This window comes from Ipomoea nil, unplaced genomic scaffold, assembly GCF_001879475.1.
Source record: "Ipomoea nil cultivar Tokyo-kokei standard unplaced genomic scaffold, Asagao_1.1 scaffold2845, whole genome shotgun sequence".
NCBI lineage: Eukaryota > Viridiplantae > Streptophyta > Magnoliopsida > Solanales > Convolvulaceae > Ipomoea > Ipomoea nil.
The window spans coordinates 6,331,021-6,351,209 of record NW_017619273.1 but is presented as its reverse complement, the minus strand read 5'-3'; the positions used below and the strand labels follow the sequence as shown (position 1 = coordinate 6,351,209).

At 35.7% G+C, this 20,189-nt stretch overlaps 2 protein-coding genes across 2 annotated transcripts; one reads left to right on the top strand and one right to left on the bottom strand.

Annotated features, from left to right (window-relative positions):
- The first annotated feature begins 9,467 nt into the window (after positions 1–9,467).
- Positions 9,468–13,034, top strand: LOC109159890. Its single transcript, XM_019307999.1, has one exon. It carries the CDS (start codon positions 9,468–9,470, stop codon positions 13,032–13,034), a length of 3,567 nt encoding a protein of 1,188 aa, XP_019163544.1.
- Positions 13,035–17,050: 4,016 nt separating this feature from the next.
- Positions 17,051–19,805, bottom strand: LOC109160247. Its single transcript, XM_019308510.1, has 2 exons — positions 19,364–19,805; positions 17,051–18,648 (listed from the first exon to the last, which is right to left on the bottom strand). The coding sequence occupies exons 1-2, from the start codon at positions 19,457–19,459 to the stop codon at positions 17,539–17,541; spliced, it is 1,206 nt and encodes a 401-aa protein (XP_019164055.1). The 5' UTR covers positions 19,460–19,805; the 3' UTR covers positions 17,051–17,538.
- Positions 19,806–20,189: the final 384 nt, after the last annotated feature.

The following is a 20,189-nucleotide window of genomic DNA, read 5'->3' as shown; positions in this document are numbered from 1 at the left end:
TGGGGATAATTTTACAAGAAAAATTAATTAATTAATATGATTGATGTTATCTGAGAAACATAAAATTTAATTAAGATGTTCGGTTCATTTAAAATTTTCTAAGAATTTTTTTTAAAAAATATCTATAATATATATCCTTACTATATATAAATAATATTTAAAAAAAAAAACAGAACAAATGATTAGAAGTTTATATATATATATATATATATATATATATATATATATATATATATATATATATATATATATATATATAGAGAGAGAGAGAGAGAGAGAGAGAGAGACACACACACACACACATACTCCTGGATGCAAGGAATCGGATTACAAACAAGACATGAAAACTCTATCAGAATTACAGTAAATGAAATTAAAAAAGAAGAGAGAGACATGCATCGCTATCGGAAATTATATTTGAGATAGAAACTAATTTAGAATATTGGTAACATACCTATATGTAATTTTTGTTTGATAAATACTATTGTTATCTTTCGTAATGGTGAGAGAGATAAATTTCTTATATTTATAAGAAACTTTTAGTCTGATGCCAAAAATGATAAATACGTAATTGAATAAATTTGGTAGATTCTCAGTAAGGGAAAAAGAATCCTACCCCCATAGGTGAGACTTACTTTCCTTGATATTATGGAATTAGATTCTCATTGACATGAACTTTTCTCAATAAAAAATTGCACCAAACATGGAAATTATTTTCCAACATTTTAAATTTTCAGAAAAATTGAACTTTTTAGGCTTCCAAACACCCTCTTAGGGTCCGTTTGGAAATCTAGAAAATGACTTCTGGAATTCATTTAAAAAAGAAAAAAAAAATCACATGGATATTCAAGTAAAATAAAGTCAAAAGAAAATATTCATTATGGTGAACAGAAAAAAGACTCAATTTGGTGAAAAATATCTTTCTAGATTTTTAGTCAGAAAACATTTTCTGGATTCTTTATTTTTTCCGCATTTATCTTCTCTCTCTCATCTCTCTTCAAACTAGTTTTAGTATTATTATTAAAACTACCACCGTACCACCACTTATTATTATTATTATTATTATTATTATTATTATTATTATTATTATTATATGCATGATGTGAAAAATATATGCTCAATATGACAATATTAACACTCAATGTTAATTTTTTTTTTAAAAATAATTGTGTGTGTGTACGTATTAAATTTATAGTTGTAGAATTTATAATTTATTAAAAACATAATTGATAAATTTGAATAATACTTATGGTATGATTAATATTATTAAAGTAAGAATTTTATATATGATTAATTAATTACTAAATATAATTATGCATGGTAATTAACTTTTAGTTAACATCTAGTGAAATCAAACTTATTTTAAGAATATATAAGAAAATATATTGTGTATATATGCATGTTGATAAGGTATATGCCCCGGGTCCGTGCCATCGCTCGCAGTCGGGTCGGGGTCAAAGGCGACGGGTCAAACCCGAGATGGGTCAAACCCGCCGCCTCGGAGGCCTTTAAAAGGGCTTCTAGCCCTTTGAGGAGGGGATCTTTTTGGCCCATTTGGCTTCCTTCCCCATCTCTCGGCTCTCTCTCTCTCCCTTCCTCTCTTCTCCCCTTTCTCTCCAACGCAGAGACACACACACAAGCAAGACATTAATAAAAGAGAGGATTTGAGATATATTTCTGGTGTTCTTCCCCTTGTTTATACACATACATATTATATACGGTACGAATTAGTACTATCACATGTGTATGGTAATAATAATAATGGTAAACAATAACAAATTTATAATGGTAGGGATATATTTTTGTCCAAAAAATATATATACTACACCTCTTATAGCATATTGTATAAAAAATTGTAACATAAAAAAGGGACATAACACCTAGATTGATATTTATTATGTTTTTATATAGCCGTTTAAGAACTCTTCAGTTAAATAATAAAACACAACTATTTATTCCAGTTGCTGGAATAGCTCAGTTGGCTAGAGCGCGTGGCTCTTAACCACAAGGTTAGAGGGTGAACCTCTTTCTAGCGGAAAGTATATTATATTTACACATATATGATATACGGCCTATCTCAATTAAATTTTATTTCTCATATTGTACAAATATCATATGTACTACAATGTTTCTATTACCTATTATATAGGTTTTTGACTTATCGTCATATATACTACAATGTTTCTATTACCTATTATATAGGTTTTTGACTTATCGTCAACTTCTTTACCATTTGGCCGTTATCAACCATTTGGTTGATATTACTTTCTGTGAGCCTTACTATACATAATTACTGAACCATTCGGTTGTTCTAATTATATGATCTTTCCACTATTTGGCCTTTGCATCTTTTGGGTCTTCAAGTCGATCTTCGTCTTGTATTCTTCGGTTCTTCATAAATCTTCAAACCATTTGGTTATATTGACTTTTTGGATCATAGACTATCCGGTTAGTCTACCTTACGCGCAGATTGAACTAGCTAGTATCCGGTTGTTTTACTTTCTGGGTGGTATAATTCGCCCTTTAGTACCACTATGCGGATGTGACAACGAAAAGTTCCTAAGTCTAAAAATTTAAAAGAGTTTGGAGCTAATATCCTACCATGTTTGGTATCATCAAAATATATTACAAATGGTTCCTAACAAATGGTCCCGAATTGAATTGAAGGGTTTCTGAACAAGTCTAGAGGGAGCTGAGGGAGGGGGCCGGGGGTAGTTGAATAGACTTAGCTTGTTGTATTTTAAAAATCTTTTTGAAATAGGATGACTTGGAAATTTAAGACTTTCACACTACTTGGAGTGATCTTGTAATCGTCCTAATTACTTAGTCAAAAGAGTTTTAAGTACGCAGTGGTTATAGGGTTGTTAACGAACCAAACATAAACGAACGGAAGTTGTTCGTGTTCGTTTGTTAAGAATTTTGGAGTGTTCGTTTGTTAAGGCTTTTGAAAATCCTGTTCGTATTCGTTTGTTAAGCGTTCATTAATGTTTGTTAATATTCGCGAACGTGTTCGTTAATGTTATCAATCATGTTCACAAACATGTTCGTTAACAAAACACGTTCACGAAAATGTTCGTTTGTGGTCATGAACACGTTCGTGAACACTTAATAACCAAACACATGCACATATTCATGATCACAATTCGTTCGTGAACAAGAAATAATCTACGTTCACGAACAATAATCAAACAACAGGCAATCAAGGAGATCTATATGGATGGACTAAAACAGTAGACCGTATGTGTTTCAATGCATATATATATATATATATATATATATATATATATATATATATATAAAAGACCGATATAAATAAACATATATATTTGTAAATAAACAATTTTCATATACAAATGCATCTGTATCATATATAATTTTCAATGCATACTCAATCCGTCCCATTTTATGTGTCTGGTTCGGTTAACGAGACTTGATTAAAGTTTTTTTTTTTTTTTTTGAAAACGCTTGACCAAAGTTATTTTTAATACAATTTTTCATAATATTAAGTATAGTATTAGATAGTATACAAAATTTATATATTTGAAAACTACACTTAAAGTACTATTAAACACAAAAAATCAAATTTAAAAATGAGTAAAAAAAATACTAAAGAAAATAAACAAAGAAAAAAGAGTTATTTTGACCAATGAATAGTGGGTAGGACAAATAAAATGGGATAAGATGGAGTATAACCAATTAAGTTTACAAGTGAATACTAGGATTAAACACTAAGAATATCCAAAATAAAAACAGAGAGAAATCTTTAAAAAAAAAAATAGAGAGAGAGGTACCTTACTTACAGAGACTTTAGATGTGGAGTGGGCTGGTGGCTACGGCGCTCGGTGTTGGCTGGGTAGGTGGCTATGACGCTCGATGATGGTGGGCTGGTGGTGGTTACGGCACTCGGCGATAGTGGGCTGGTGGCTACGACGGTCGTGATGGCGGAGTAGCGGTGGAGGTGTGAGGGCGGCGTGTCATTGGCTCGCTGGTCGTGCTACGCTGGAGGGTGGAGAGAGCTAGAGGGTCGTACTGCCAGTGGAATAAAATTTGTTATACCTTCTTTTTTTTTTTTTAACATTTTAGACACTTTTATCTTGTTAAAAGATCGATATTCGCAGTTTGTAATGCAATGTGTAAGTGTAGAAAGTAAATGCAATAAAGTAAAAGTGAGATAGAAATATTTTTAGTGGCTCGGCATACTACTTACTCCACTCTTCTCCTAGAATACTTGGGAGGTAGTTCGACTAGTATTTTCACCCTTATATACAAGTTGTGAAAACTTGTGCTTTGATCACAAAGCTAGCTATAAGTCTCAACAGGTTTTCATAAGTTCTAAACTTGTTACTTTTCGTCTATCTATTCCTCCAAGTAGAGATTGTTGTTTGAACACCAAAATTGTAGTTCTTCTCCAACTTGGTTGACTCGGCTTGAGGTTGCTCTTGAATCTGCTGAGTCGTGGTCTTGATAATTGCCTTAAAGCCTTAGCTTTTATCTCTCATTGATCTACTAGATCACACTTGAAAGCTTTTTAATTTGAATTCTCTCGTATACATGCTACTTCTCAGAAAAAGACCAACACCTCTTTCGACTTGAAATGAGGTTTTATAAATTCCTTTGAATATTTTTCATTGGAGGGAAACAAAATTCAAATAGGTAGCTAGTCTTTGTCAATTGTGTAATAACTAGTGATTTATGTATGTTAGGTTGTCCATGTCATTTTTGACTTGACTGTCGTTAAAACATGGCTTTTTGGCTTATATAGAGCCAAAAATAGAAAATCCATATTGATAAATATACCTAGGTAATTTTTTAAACCTTGGGTAGCATTCCCTTTAAGCACAGTACGGTATGGAATGTCCTTAATCAGTTCACTGACATGTGATTGTGCAAATTATATTATATTGTAACTTGACTATCCAGATGGTGAGCAAGTCACTTCTCGGATCATGAACTTTGCGAAGCTTCCAGTTGAGACTACTCCTTGGTCTTATAGCACTATTCAGACAACCATTACTATTCAAGTGTTTGACTGATAGTGAATCGGCCATTATCAAGTATTCAGTTGTTATTACTTCTAGTGAATCTATGGAATTACTGAACCATTCGGTTCTTTTAACCATATATATATATATGGTCGTTCCATTGTTCGTCCTTTGCATCTTCCGAGTCTTCAACTCTTCTTCTTTTGGGTCTTCAAGTTTGTCTTCTTACCATTCAGCCCTATTGACTTTTCCAATCATAGACTGTTTGGTTAGTCTACCTTGTTGATTGAACTACTGTCCTGTTATTTTAATTTCCAAAAAGTTCCTATGTCTAAAAATTTGAAAAGATTTGGGGACCTAATTTAATTTCTTAGTATGTTTATCAAAATCTATTACAAATGGTTTCTAACACAGGATTTCAAGTTCGACCCCCACATGGATCTACCTAAACTTGCCTTATCTACCGGTTATATTAGTTTAATTAGTTGATGTTTTTGTGTTCTAAATAGATTAATAAAATCATATTTTTTAGAACCATTTTCTCAAAAATTTGCATCAAACTCAGCCACATACTAATTAAGTATAGCTTTTGGGATCATAAAAAAGGCAAAATTTGTAGGTATAAAATGTAAACTATATTTTGATTATGCACAATGTTTTTTTTTTTTTTTTTTGAAAGGAACCAATGTGGTTGCATTTATAGATAACTCAAAATAGAGTCAGGCAGGACAACATCCCAGTACATAGACATAGTGTGATTAAAAGCGTAGATGATAAAGTATGCGCTAAATAATTCTGTGATCTAGGAATAAAATTAACTGAGCAGTAGTCAAACATAGCCATGTAATCTCTGCAGCCATCAAGAGCGTAGCCAATATAAGATCGAGCCTGGGCATTAGTTGAAGATAAATAGCCCTGAAGTATCTGGCAGTTCATGTATAGTCTAACTGACCGTTCCCCACGTGTTTTGAGCCACGACAAAGCTTCTTTGCACGCAAGAGCCTCGGCCATAAGTGGTGAGAAACTTCTCTGTAGGGGCGCACTGTAAGCCGATATGTATCCACCATAGTCGTCGAACAAAACTGCTCCAACTGTGACCGTCTTCGACTCCGGGCGATATCCTGCGTCGACTAAATTAAACACTGTCTCGGTCGTTTTGCTGCAGTTCCGGTGATGGGAATAGGTGGCTGCTGCGTGGGCGGCAGTGGGTGCTGTGTGTTGGTAGCGTCGGTGTTGCTGGGCGGCATTGGATCGGCAGAAAGACGCAGTTGCTGCCACGCCTGCATGGAAGCTACAGCCGCAGCAATCACCTTCTTCGGCATTGGTAGGCATGCATCCCAAACCGCTCCGTTCCGGGTCCTCCAAATATTGTATAGAATTGCAGCTGCAAATAATATTTCATTAGTGTCTAGAACATTTAGGATTGCTCTAAACCATACATAGAAAACATTTATCACAATGTGGGGAAGTGGATGGTTAGATTGAGCCCATATGAAATTTGCATATCCACACAATACTAATGAGTGCATAGTGTCCTCATGCATGATTTCACACATGGCACACATCGGATTAACATCCACCCTCTATATAAGCAAGTTGTTGGTAATGGGAAGGATATCATTTATACCTCTCCATAAAAAGGTATTCCACTTTGGTGGGATTGCCCAATGTAATTAAGTTAATACTTTAAACACACAAAATTTTCCTTTGTAAAATATTCTTAAATTGGCCAAATAGCAAAGATATTAAAAGTGAATCAAAGAAAAACGTTCGCAAGTTGTGACAATAAGACAAGTCTAACAAGGGCAGTAATAACATGCAAGTAGTAAGGCAAACCAATATATAGTAAGGAATGTAAGAAGTAAGAGAAACAAGCATTAAGGCAAGCCAGCAATAAGGCAAGTATTAAATAAGGCAATCACACTAAGAGATACTTAAAAGATATTCTCGAAATTAAACAAGATATATAAGAAGTATACGAGATACATATTTCATTGATAATTTTGGACGTTGGTACATTAACTAAGATATATCTATGCCAAAATAAAAAAAGTTGCATAAAAAGGAGTAAAGGTTAGAATATAATTTAAAAAATAAGTTGCAAGCAACCATTGGGTAAAAGTCCATCGCTGTTAGATCAAGACAAATTAAAATAATTCAGGTGACATACTTTAAATTTGTCTCTCTCCAACGGTAAAATTTGAATCAAAGTCTAAATAGGAGTAAAATATTGAAAAAATTAACACATAGAAATACAAACTACACAAGGAATACAAGATCTCAAAACTTTTAGCAAATTCTTCAAAGGTCGATCCGGATTACTCCAAGACTCTCAAAGCTTCAAGCATCATCAATCTCGCTCTCACTTTACCTTATTTCATTTCATATTCATACTTAGTTTTATTCGTCTTGAAAAAGTTCTTTTCTTAATCCATCTCTGTATCCACATGTGCTAAGATAATTTTTCGCTGCAGATCGCTTAAATATTTTGACTATCTAGTTACGATTTCAATATATATATTTAAAAAGTATTGTTGAGAAATTAACTCTTTTAGCCAATCTCAAAAAAAAAAAAAAAACAAAAAAAAAAAACAAAAAAAACAAAAAATCTTACAAAATATATATGTGAACAAGTTTTAAAATTATATTGTCTGTAACTCTCTAAATGAATTGACCAGGCTGCTCCCATCCATCTAGACTTATACTTAGGGGGTGTATTCAATCATGACTTTTGTAGAGTTTTAATTACTTTTATGAACTTTAAAAGTTTAGAGGTATTCAATTTAAACTTTTAGAGAGTCTTTAAAAGTTAGGCGATATTCAATCAAGATTTTTAAAGAGTCTTTAAAAGTCATGTGGTATTCGATTAAAACTTTTAAAGAGTCTTTAAAAGTCATGTGGTATTCAAAATGTTATGAACTTTTGTAGACTTTTTAATTTTAGGACTTCTGTAGACTTTTCCTTCTCAAATATATATAGTTGAAATCCAACCATCAACCCCAAGATTTCAAAAAAAAAAAATTCTAACAACTCTTGAATGTTTTCTATCTCTATTTAAACTATATTTTTCTCCCTATTTAAACTTTATAAACCTATCTAAATTTAATAAAATTATTTTTTTCTTCATTATCCTATATTTTCCTCATACCTAAAATCTACCATTTTTTTTCTCTCTCCTGAACTTTACAATCTTTCTCTAAAAATTTGAAATAATATTATTTTTACTTCATTATTGCTTGTTTATATTGATTTTTATTTTTTCTATGAATTTTTCATCTCTAACTTTCTCTAATTCTCCCTAAATACATGAACAATGTAAAATTTTCATCGTCAAATCTTAGTATATGTTTCATAATATTCATATAAATACTATGTATTTTGATTTTGATTTTTTTATGTTTATATTCATAATATATATTTTTCCTTTTTTTTTTTAAACAACAGGTTACTACGAATAGCGAACTACTGTTCGCAACAACAATTTGGAGTTGCAAACAGTAGCACCTTGTTGTTGTTCGCAGTCTCAAATTGCTATTGCAAATAATAGTTCTTTGCGTGATGCCTAGCAATATATGAAGTATAATTTTTATATATATTATTAATATTAGATTTTAATTTTTTTTATTTTATGGAACTTTCAATTATATTTTTAAATATTTTATTTCATCAATTCTTTTATTATAAATTTTATTGTTCAATATTGTTATGAATTTCTAATGAAATAGTTTTTTTTTTTTTTGTTGATGTTTATTAATAATATATATATAAGTAATTAACATATAAGTCTCAGCATACTATGGATAAAAATAATAATGTTGAGAATGTTGTTGTGAGTGAAGAACTATATAATAAGAAGAATTTTATGATATATTATAAATGTTTTGTAAGAAAATTATAAATGATAAGAATCAAAATATTATTGAAAGTTTGTAAGAATGTATTCAATTTAGAATTTTAATGACTTTGTAGACTTTTTAAAATAAAAAGTTGATAAAAGTCTATGAATGTGACTTTTATAGAGTCTTATAAAGTTTTAAAAAGTTTTGAACGACTCTATGAAAGTCAATCAAAGTTTATTAAAATCTATCATTTTAAAAGTTTTTAAAATTCTACAAAAGTCTTGAATACACCCCCCTTAAATCCAGACCATCAATTGTTTTATAAACTATTATTTTAAGGTCACATAAAGCTTATAGTTTATTTTTAATTCAAAATAAGTTATAAGAAGATAAGTTATAATTAAACTCTGGCAAATCAAACTTAGAATGCACTTACCTTGATGTTCAAGTTAAGTTGCCTGGCAGTGAACCTTGGAGGTTAACATGCTTCTATGGCTTCCCTAAAAGAACTAATCGCCAACAGTCTTGGGATCTTCTACGGTCTCTTAAGCTCAAGTCCAACTTACCTTGGTTGGTGGCTGGGGATTTCAACGACATTTTAACACCAGAAGAGAAGCGGGGGCTACACCCTCATCCTCACGCTCTTATGGAAGCCTTTAATCAAGCACTGGATGACTGTGGTTTATTTGACCTGGGGATGAGAGGAAGAAGATTCACCTGGGAAAAGGGGAGAGGAACAGCCAACTGGGTTGAGGAACGTTTGGACCGGGCTGTGGCCGGAGCTGACTGGTGTGACTTATTTCCACATGCATCAGTCCATAACCACTGGTGTGACTGGTCGGACCACTCTGCGATATTTGTCGAGATTCATGGGCTACGGCAAGCTAGGCAACGCCGTAGGTTTTTATTTGAGAATGCATGGCTGGCTGAAGCGGGTTGTAAGGATATTGTTCTAAATGCCTGGAACGTGACTGCAGGTGATTCTGTCCCCACTCGTCTGTCTTACTGCGGAGATTCTCTCTATGTTTGGGGAGGGGATTTTGCGAAGAAAACTGAAAGGGAAATTAGACAGTTGCATGGAAGACTTAATATGATTCGGGACAGACGTGATGAGCCATCTCTAGCTGAAGTTCGGCTCTTGGATACTAATATTAGAAACTTGAATGATCAACTTAACACTTATTGGCGGCAACGGGCCAAACAACACTGGTTGTTAGGGGGAGACAGAAATACGAAATACTTTCATGCCTATGCGTCTGCTAGACGAAAAAAGAATCTGATTACTAAACTTAAGGATGAGTCAAATCTTTGGGTGGAAGGAAATCACTTAATTCCCCTAGCTGCTCGTTATTTCCAGTCCATTTTCACGTCTAAAGGAGTTGATTTAGGGACCAGTTTAGATTCTTTTACTGCAAAGATTTCCCAGGAGGATAATCACTGCTTATTACGGGCATTCACTGTTGATGATGTTCGTGAGGCCTTGTTCTCAATGTCACCTGATAAATCACCGGGGCCTGATGGCTTTAATCCGGCCTTTTTCCAACACTTCTGGAGCGAAATTGGCCCCGATATCTCAGCCTTTATCTTGAACCTGTTGACTACTGGAGATGATTTCCCGGTTGGATTTAATGATGCTTATGTTACTCTAATCCCGAAGAAGAGTAGCCCTACAACAATGGGGGACTTGCGACCAATCGCCCTTTGCAACGTCATCTACAAGGTGTTGTCTAAAATGCTAGCTAATCGACTAAAGGAAGTTCTTGACAAGGTAATCTCCCCATCTCAAAGTGCTTTCTTACCTGGTCGCCTGATCACGGATAACGCTCTAATCGCTTCGGAGGTTATTCACTATCTAAATCGTAAAAGGCAGGGTATTGATGGGTGGTGTGCGCTGAAATTGGACGTTGCCAAGGCATATGACAAGATGGAATGGGAGTTTTTACAAGCAATTATGTCCAGGATGGGTTTTGATGATCGGTGGACTCAACTTATTATGAGGTGTGTGACTACGGCTCGGTATAAAATTAATGTGAATGGCATGCTCACCGATTATATTGTTCCTACATGTGGCCTACGTCAGGGGGACCCGTTGTCACCATATCTTTTTATTTTATGTGCTGAAGCTCTCTCCCATTTGCTATCAGAATCAGTGGATAAACGGATGATTACACCATGTATTGTTGCTAGAGGAGCCCCGGGAATCTCACACCTCTTCTTTGCCGATGACAGCTTGCTATTCTTTAAAGCAACTATGCAAGAGGCGGTGAATGTAAAGGAGTGCCTAGTAAGCTATGAACGCATGTCGGGACAAGCGGTTAATTTTAATAAATCTTGCATTCTATTTAGCCGCAACACTAATGATCTCTCGAGGATTGCAGTTGCTGGAGTATTCAATGTGGCACAAGTAAATAATATTGGTAGGTATCTTGGCTTACCAATGGGAGTAGGGAGGAATAAAAAGGAGGTTTTCAGCTACATTGAGTCCAAAGTCCTGCAACGTCTAAATGCTTGGAATAAAAAGGTTCTTTCAAGAGCTGGGAAAGAGATTCTGCTAAAGACTGTTGCTCAAGCCCTGCCAACTTATACAATGAGCATGTATCTACTCCCGAGCACTTTTTGTGAACGTCTTGAACGTCTTATGAATAAATTCTGGTGGGTATCTAATAATAATAATGGCGGAGGGATAAGGTGGCTAGCATGGAATAAAATGTGCTACCCAAAAGTACAGGGTGGTTTGGGTTTTAAGGGGTTAAGCAAATTTAACTTGGCTCTGTTGGCTAAGCAGGGATGGAGACTTTTAACCCAACCAAGCTCTTTGGCAGCTAGGATAATCAAAGCCCGTTATTATCCTCAATCTGATTTTTTGGAAGCAAAGATTGGTGCAAACCAGTCGTATAGTTGGAGGAGTGTGTTGGCTGGCCAGGAAGTTCTTAAACGAGGATGTGTTCGTCGGATTGGAAATGGACTGGAAACTAGTGTTTGGAAGCAGCCTTGGCTGCCAAATGCGCAGAATCCTTATGTTGAAACGCCGGCCAATAACAATGATCAACACATGAAAGTCAGTGCATTAATTGACTCTGACTCCAATGAATGGAATTCTCAGCTTGTCAACTCAGTTTTTTGTCCGAGAGATGCAGCTCTTATTCTTAAAATACCGATTGCTACTCAGTTCGAGGATATGTGGAGCTGGCAGGGAGATTTGAGAGGCCAGTATTCAGTGAAGCTTGGCTATAAACTCCTTGCCGATCAGATTGGTTCTAGTAATTTGATTCATCCATGTTGGAAGAATATTTGGCGTGCGAAGGTACCACCTTGCGTGAAAAACTTCCTGTGGCGCTGTCTCCAGGGAGTTATTCCTACGTTGGTTGCCCTGCAGAGTAGAGGAGTGAAGATTGAAGTGATATGCCCGTTATGTAGACAATCACCGGAAACGCTGCATCACATATTATGTAAATGTTCCGAGACCATCCCACTCTGGCAGAACTTAGCAGTCACCTTGCCGGATCTTTCTGAAGATTTTGCCGCCTGGTTTATAGGTTGCTTATCCAATCCTGACACTTCCGTTACGCTGAAATGTATTGCTATCTGGTGGAGTATCTGGCAAGGGAGAAATGCGGTAGTTTGGAGTCGTAAGGTTCGGCAGCCAGCGCAAGTGCATGCTAAAGTTGCTCGGCTTCTACATGAGTGGGCTCAGATGGCGGAATTCGAGGTTGGTGGTGTTGACGGACAACCCTCCGAGCATACGGATCAAGGCTTGTCTATTGATAGTTTGCATATCTTCGTAGATGCCGCTGTTTTCCCAGAAAGTCATGAGGCTAGCTATGGAATTTTTATTAAATATTCAAACGGGGTGTTTTTTGGAGCGGGCCATGGCCCTATGAACTGTCTAGATGATGCTCACCTCGCGGAATCTATGGCGATTAAGGAAGCTTTGTTGTGGGCTAAGGATTTGAATCTTACAAAGGTTATAGTGTTTTCGGATTGCCAGACGGTATGCAATTTCTTTAAGAGCTCTTTGCCGGACTTTACTTACACGGGTTGTATTTTGAACAAGTGCCGGGAAATTCAACGAGACTTTGATTCTATGTCTCTTTGTTTTGTGCCTCGATCACTGAACATAGTCGCCCATACCTTAGCTAGGGCTGCTCGTTCGTATTCTGGTCCTCTTACTTATTTCAATTCTACTCCGCAATGTATTGAACATTTGATTTAATGAAGTTTGTTCCCTTTGGTTTTCAAAAAAAAAAAAAAAAAAAAAAAAAAAAAAAAAAAAAAAACTTAGAATGCACTTGGGTATATGTGTACGTGTGCACACATAAACAAATATAGTAAATCTAACCAAACATACACAAAGTAGTTTTCTTATAATTTTGTTATGAAAGAGTAAATAACAGGCCAGAGTGATTAGGCTTTCAGTAGACATTTGGGAAATTATTTTAAGATAGGAATTTATTGTACATATAACATATATATATGTATAGTGAGTTTCACTTCACTTCTCTGATGCGTCTGAAAGATTTTAGGGTTGGAAAAGAGTTCAATCGTCGAGACCCTTGAGTTCCCAGCTGTCCATCATCTTCTCATGATGATCATAGGCCATGGGACGACGCATATGGGGGGGAGTAACAATGTGAGTTTCAGTTCCATAGCCACCACTCATCATCTTATCCATAGAGAACTTATTATGCCCATACCCATCTCTATACTTGCCTTCATTGAACTTATGCCCATAGACATCTTTGTCATGGCTTTCGTAACCGCCATAGCCATCTTGGTACCTTTCCTTGAGTTTGAAACCCTCGTTGAACCTCTCCTTGTTGTCGTAGTGACCATAGCCGCCATCCTGGTGCTTCTCCGTCTTGAAGCCCTCGTTGAACTTCTCCTTGGTTTCGTAGTACTTGTCTTTGTTATGGTGGTCATAGTGGCCACCATAGCCGTCCTGGTACTTCTCGTACTTCTCCTTGACGCTGAATTCTTCGTAGAACTTGTCCCTGCCTCCGTGATACTTGTCTTTGTTGTGGAGGTCAAAGTGGCCGCCAGAGTAGCCACCACCCGGTGCCATGGCGACGTGGCACTGGGACGGCTGAGGGGAAGAAAGCATGTAGTTGGTATTATGGCTAGGGTTAGGGTTAGGTTTTGGCCTCATCATTTGCATGCTTGAGTAGTTGTAGTTGTTTTGGGAATAGTAATCTTCCTCTTCATGAGAGTAGTTGTGTTGGTGCTTGTAGCCAACAGCAGGGTAACTCATGTCACTTTGGAGAACCATTTTTTTTCTTGGTTTGATGGAAGTGAAAAGATAGATAGATGTTTGGGTTTTGTTGTGTTGGTGAAAATTTGAGTTTGGTTTTTGGTGAATTTATAGGGTTGCAATTCGATTCCAAAATGATAAGAAAGACAGGTTGATTCTTGCACAAAATTATTCTGCACTATATTATTAATGGTGATAAAATAAACACATAATCAAATTGCTTTTATTGGATTCCCAATGAATTGAAATTGCCACTTGTGGGAGGAATCTGGTTATCAATATCAACATACCAGCATCTGCCATGTGATGCCCAAGATAGGGTCTATTCCTTTTGGATGTGCATGATGGAGGAGTTTGAAAACAAGGTAAATAGAGTAGAAAATAATTGAAGTAAATCTAATATTTTTATTATAAATTATTAGAATATATATTATTAATTATACAAAATAATTTGAATACAAAATACATTATAGAGTAAATTCAACTAAAGGTCATATGAGTCTGAGGCATTATTAACTTTGATCATAAACTTAAAAGCCTATTACAATAAATACTCCAACTTCTTTAAAGTCCAAAGCCAGCTAATAGAGTAAGTTGCTCAAACTCAAAGGACTATTGGTGCCTTGGTGGTAGCTTCAGAAAAGTTGGAGGACTTGTTATGGTAAGCTAGTAAGTTGAGGACCAAAGCTAATAGTGAGGTTAGTGCCTCAAAGTCCCAAACTCAAATAAAGGACGTTTAATGAAATTTACTCTACATTATAAATTAAAATATAATGTTGATTATGTTTTTTTTTTTTTAAATTAAACCAACAAGAAAACCAAATTTAATTATAATCAGAGTTGTTACATAAGAGTTCACCGACATAACGAGGGATAAAATCAAACAACTCAATTCTATCATCCACTATACAAGTAAGAGGTCTTTTGGCTAGGTAACATAATGTTGATTATGTTAAGAACCCAATATAACGGAAAATTATGATGTGCATCCGTATGCACCATGCATGGTGCATACGGATGCAAAAACGACGTCGTTTTATTAAAAATGCGTGTCTCCCCTTTAAAAAAAAAAATCAGGTTTGATTCCCAGCAACAATATATGAACTAAAATTTCATAATCGATGAACTATAATTTCATAATCGATGAACTATAATTCCATAATCGATGAACTATAATTCCAGAATCTAATCTATGAACTAAAAATTCCAGAATGAATGAACTAAAATTCCAGAATCTATGAACTAAAATTTCAAAATCGATGAACTACAATTCCAGAATCGATGAACTATAATTCCAAAATCAATGAACTAAAATTCCAGAATGAGTGAACAACATAATGTTGTTGCTGGGAATCGAACCTGAATTTTTTTTTTAAGGGAAGACGCGCGTTTTTAATAAAACGACGTCATTTTTGCATCCATGGTGCATACGGATGCACAACATAACTACTCCAATATAACTTGAGGCCAGGTCCATATGGGCTCAATTACCTCTTTTATAGAGATTTAATTTTCTAGGGTTATATCTTTTAACTATATATAGATCTCCATCCCTCACTGTAATTTGTAGACATAGTTGCATACTATTATATTCTCACTTACTGAAATATAGATTAATAAAATATTTCTTACATATATATATATATATATATATATATATATATATATATATAATTGAGATGATCTTAATTTCACCGAACTAATTCTAAGTCCATCGGATCCCGCCGCTAGAGAGGTAAATCACGAGGCCTTCACGTGCGCACAAGTGATCCAATCTAGACTTTCAAGCATCCTTGGACCTTTTTCCCATCATGCTTCCAATGGGATATGATGCATCCTTAAGCCTTTTTTCCATACATATGACATTTAAGTCACACGACGAACCAATTACGCTAAGTCTCGAGTGGTACTTTTAATAAAACCCTCAATCATTGTGAACCCCAGTGAACGACTGAAATCAATCCTCACTTTTTATAGGTGGACCCAATGTTGCAAAACACGTTAGGCGCCCCCTAGGCGCCGATTTTTTATTTTTTTTATTTTTAACTTTTTTAAAAAAAAAAATTAAAAATTAAAAATTATCAAAATTCACGTATAAAACATAAGGTTCACATAGTTATTTCTTACAAACTATTTACATAAGTAGTTATAAAATTGTTCAAAAGATTGTTTAAACCCTCTAAATACATTTAAAAAAAAAATTAAGAGCTAAAGAAGCATTTTTTTGAGAAATTAGTGGGGCAAAAAAATTGTCCAAAACAGACAACCGATTCAAAAGTTATGCCTCGACAAAGTTTTAAACCCTAAACCTAAAAAAAATAAAAAATAAAAAATAATCGGCCGAACCGACCAGCTAGACAATTTAGGTGGCCACCGGTCGCGGAGGAGGTCGATTCCAGCCTTCCTCGCGGCAGCCGGGGGCCGCCTAGCACCTAGACGCGATTTTTGCAACATTGGGTGGACCTGTTTTCATTTAATTTTACCCCATGGGTAAGATCAACAACCAACTTAGACAATTAGAAATGTAGGGAGTAGAGATCATATTTGAGAGAATACGAGGGCCACCTTTTAAAAACATTGGATTGAAGAGAATCAACAACCAACGTAGACAATTAGAAATGGCAATCCATAGGAACCCAATCCTCTTGTTGATAGTCTCCTGTTTAATGATTAAGTTCAACGTATTATTTTGACTTAATACATAACGAACATTAAATTTTAAACTTTAACAAGTTGAGTCAAATCCCCCATTCACGCTGTCCTCCACTTATTATTTGAGGAAATAATGATAATTGTGTATTGTTTTGGAGAATAAAATTCTTATCCCATTTTAAAATTATTTTTTAAATGAAAGAAAGAAAAAAAAAATTTTCCAATTTTTATCAATTAAATTAAAATGTGTTAAGAGTAAAACATAAAGGAAAAAAGTAGAAGTTAAAACTAGACAAAAACTATACATTAAAACAAACTGTCTTATAATATTATATTTAACCGTGAAAAAATTGGTGCAAAAAACATTACCTAGTGTTATTATCACTTACAAAAGGAAACCCAAACACTAATCTTGAAGAAAAAAGTAGATAAAAATTGGGAAGGGCATAAAAATGGTGATCAAATTACTACATAATAATAATAATAGCCTAATCATCCAGTTGAATGAACACCAGAAAACAGATTCAAACCAACCAAAAGTTGTCACACAAGTGATATATATAGTTCCCCCAAGAGCCATAATCTGTATATATGGCCACAGCAAATGAACATCATAACACTCTGTAATGGTCATCCCTCTTACAAATTGTGTACAAAATTTTCGCTTCCAAGAACCCGCCAAAGCGTTTTTGTATCGTCCATGGAATGAGGTTGCAGTCGGTAGATTCGGGGGCAGAGATGTCCACGCAAAATAATGCTTCGCTAGTAGCAGTGCGAGCTGCTGCACCTATGAACTTGACGGGATAAAGCTTTGGGCTCAGCTTTCGGATACGTTGTTTTCTCTCATACAGTTCCCGGGCAATAGGAATTTATACTTGTGGGCGTTCTCGAGGAGGTAGGATGGGAGATGAACGGCGGAGTATGAATGGGGTATGGGTCCCATTTTCCCGATGATTTCCCGGAATGTGTACTCCTCGGGGAGCATATCGAACAGGTCGGCCCCTTTGCATATTACTCTCTGGATTCGTTTCGGGTTGAGGAAGTGAGAGAATCTCACTCTGTCGAAATGGCTGTAAGCTTTCATCTTGAAGATGAATTCGTTGATTTGGCGGAAGCAGAAGCTACAGTGCCACCCGGCATCCGCCAAGATGTCATCCGACTGTCGATAATGAGCGTACCTCGTCTTCCCGGATTGATATCGGTGGACCGAAGCTCTCCAGCTATTGTTATCGACGAGGAACTCGAAGGAATAGAGATAGTTCTTCAACCGGAGATGCAGGACGGGAGGTATGTCATCGCACCACCTCAAGAGATTCATAGTGTGTCTACTAGGAATCTCATCGACATCCGACATCAGCAATAAGTCATCATCCTGGATCCCGGCCTGTTTGAGAAGATAGTCCAACGCTAACCGTTGATAAGCCTCTTCCACGAACGGATTTTCGCCCTTCCTAAACCGGCCCGGAACTTGCCCGTAAGTTAACCGTGGCTCGACGAAATCGAACTTCTCCCGGTTTTTAGCGAAATGTAGGGGCTTTGGCAGTCCGGTGAAAGTCGAATTCGATTCGAGTAAAACAAACTCCGTCACATACGGGTGCAGCTCCTTCCATCTTATCGTAAGAATGTCCACCTCGTTATTGAACAACACCGCATCAAAGACACGCCTCGGGTACTCCCGGATTCCCCAGCCGTGAAGTTTGCAGAGATTCTCCATAGGCACATCCTCGTGATAATAATGCGGGATTTCGTGGAAGGGCTTTGGCGGCTTTTCCCATAACGGCCTCAGAAAATATGTTATTTTCTGCCCGTGGACATATATACCAAATAAACTAATCGGTACCATAACGAAAAGGAAGATGTATGTTTTCAAGTCCAAGCCTCGCAGAATACACTTGATTCTTGACATGCTTAATCCTCGACCTGTATACTGCAGAGATAACAATGACAACATTAAAATTTAATCAAGAATAACAACAGAACAACAAAAGCCATGTCTCAATCCCAAGTTCTCAACTAGGATTCAAGAAACAAACAAACATATACATACATCTAAGAACACTTTCCGGGAAATGAACACACAAACTCGGGAAACAACTGACTGCTTCTCCCGCAATTTTGATTCTCAAAGAGCGGAGAGAATTTGTTCAGTTTATGCATCCAATCCATCCATACCGACATTAATGATTTACATACAGACCCCCAAATAACGATATTCTCATCATCTTCTAAGGTTGATCAAATAGTTCTGCAGAGAAGGATGCTTAAACTATGGAGTTGTGGCTAACAGGATCATAGAATGAACCCATGCTTGCTAAGAAAATTACCTTAATTACTCATTAAACCTTGTTATCTCAAGAACAATTAACCTAAGGCAATAAGCCCCTTTCCTAAATGTAAACAGAAATTAGAATCTTTAACAAATAAATCTGTTGTTAATTGTACCAAGATTCAAACCTAAAACTACATGAACTTCTATTTAAGATTAAAACCCCAAGAACAACTAATACCCAGCAAGACAAAAAGATCTAAAAACTAAGAAATTGAAACTTGGAATTCTTCTCACATTCCTTCTACATAGACAACTGCAAACACTATAATTAACAAGAATTAAGCAATTTGAAGAGGAAAGAAAGAAAATTTACCTCACTACACAAATCGTCCTTCTTCTTAGAGCAATACCCAGATCCCCCTTCTCCCACCATGTTTGCTTTCTCCCAAAATCTAGTAATACTCCACATCTCAGTCTCTCTCTACTATGTAAACTCTCCCTCAATTTCACAGATCAAACCCAAATCGACCCACTGTCAGAATCGAAACCAAACCCGCAATTCAATAGTTGAGAGAACCGGAAGAGTGGGCAAACCTCGGAACACACGAACGGCGCAGAACAAAAAATTATTCTTTAAATAAGAAAAAATAAAAGAATAGATAACAAAAACGATGTTTATCGGACGGAGCCTCTCTGGTGAACGGGTGGCAATCGTAAAGATTAAAGAAGAATCGAAGAATACAAGGAAGCCGTTGTGGTTTGTCGTCTATCTACCCCACCCACACACATCAATAGTTGTACCAAGTATTTATAAGTATTTATAAATTTTGAAAACTGGGCAAGAATCCATAGCTTTTTTGCAGGAGGCCCCCTCCTCCTCTCCCTATCGAATTCTTGCTGCTAAACGCGTCATGCCGTCAATTGACCGCTTCAAGAGTCAACACGAGTTTTTGAGTGTGGTATAGAGACGGCACCGTTGGCTACGTCCTACACACGATTAAGTAATTATTAGGCGAATTACATCATAAGACATGTTCCATATTGTATTATTATGGACAATGATCTATTATTATTAGTGTAAACTATTATTATAACAATATTAATGGGATGACAGGTAAATAGCTTGTTAGCTGATTGGGTTAATGGTTTAATTAGTTGATAACATTTTGGTAAATAACTTATTACATACAAAGTGACTT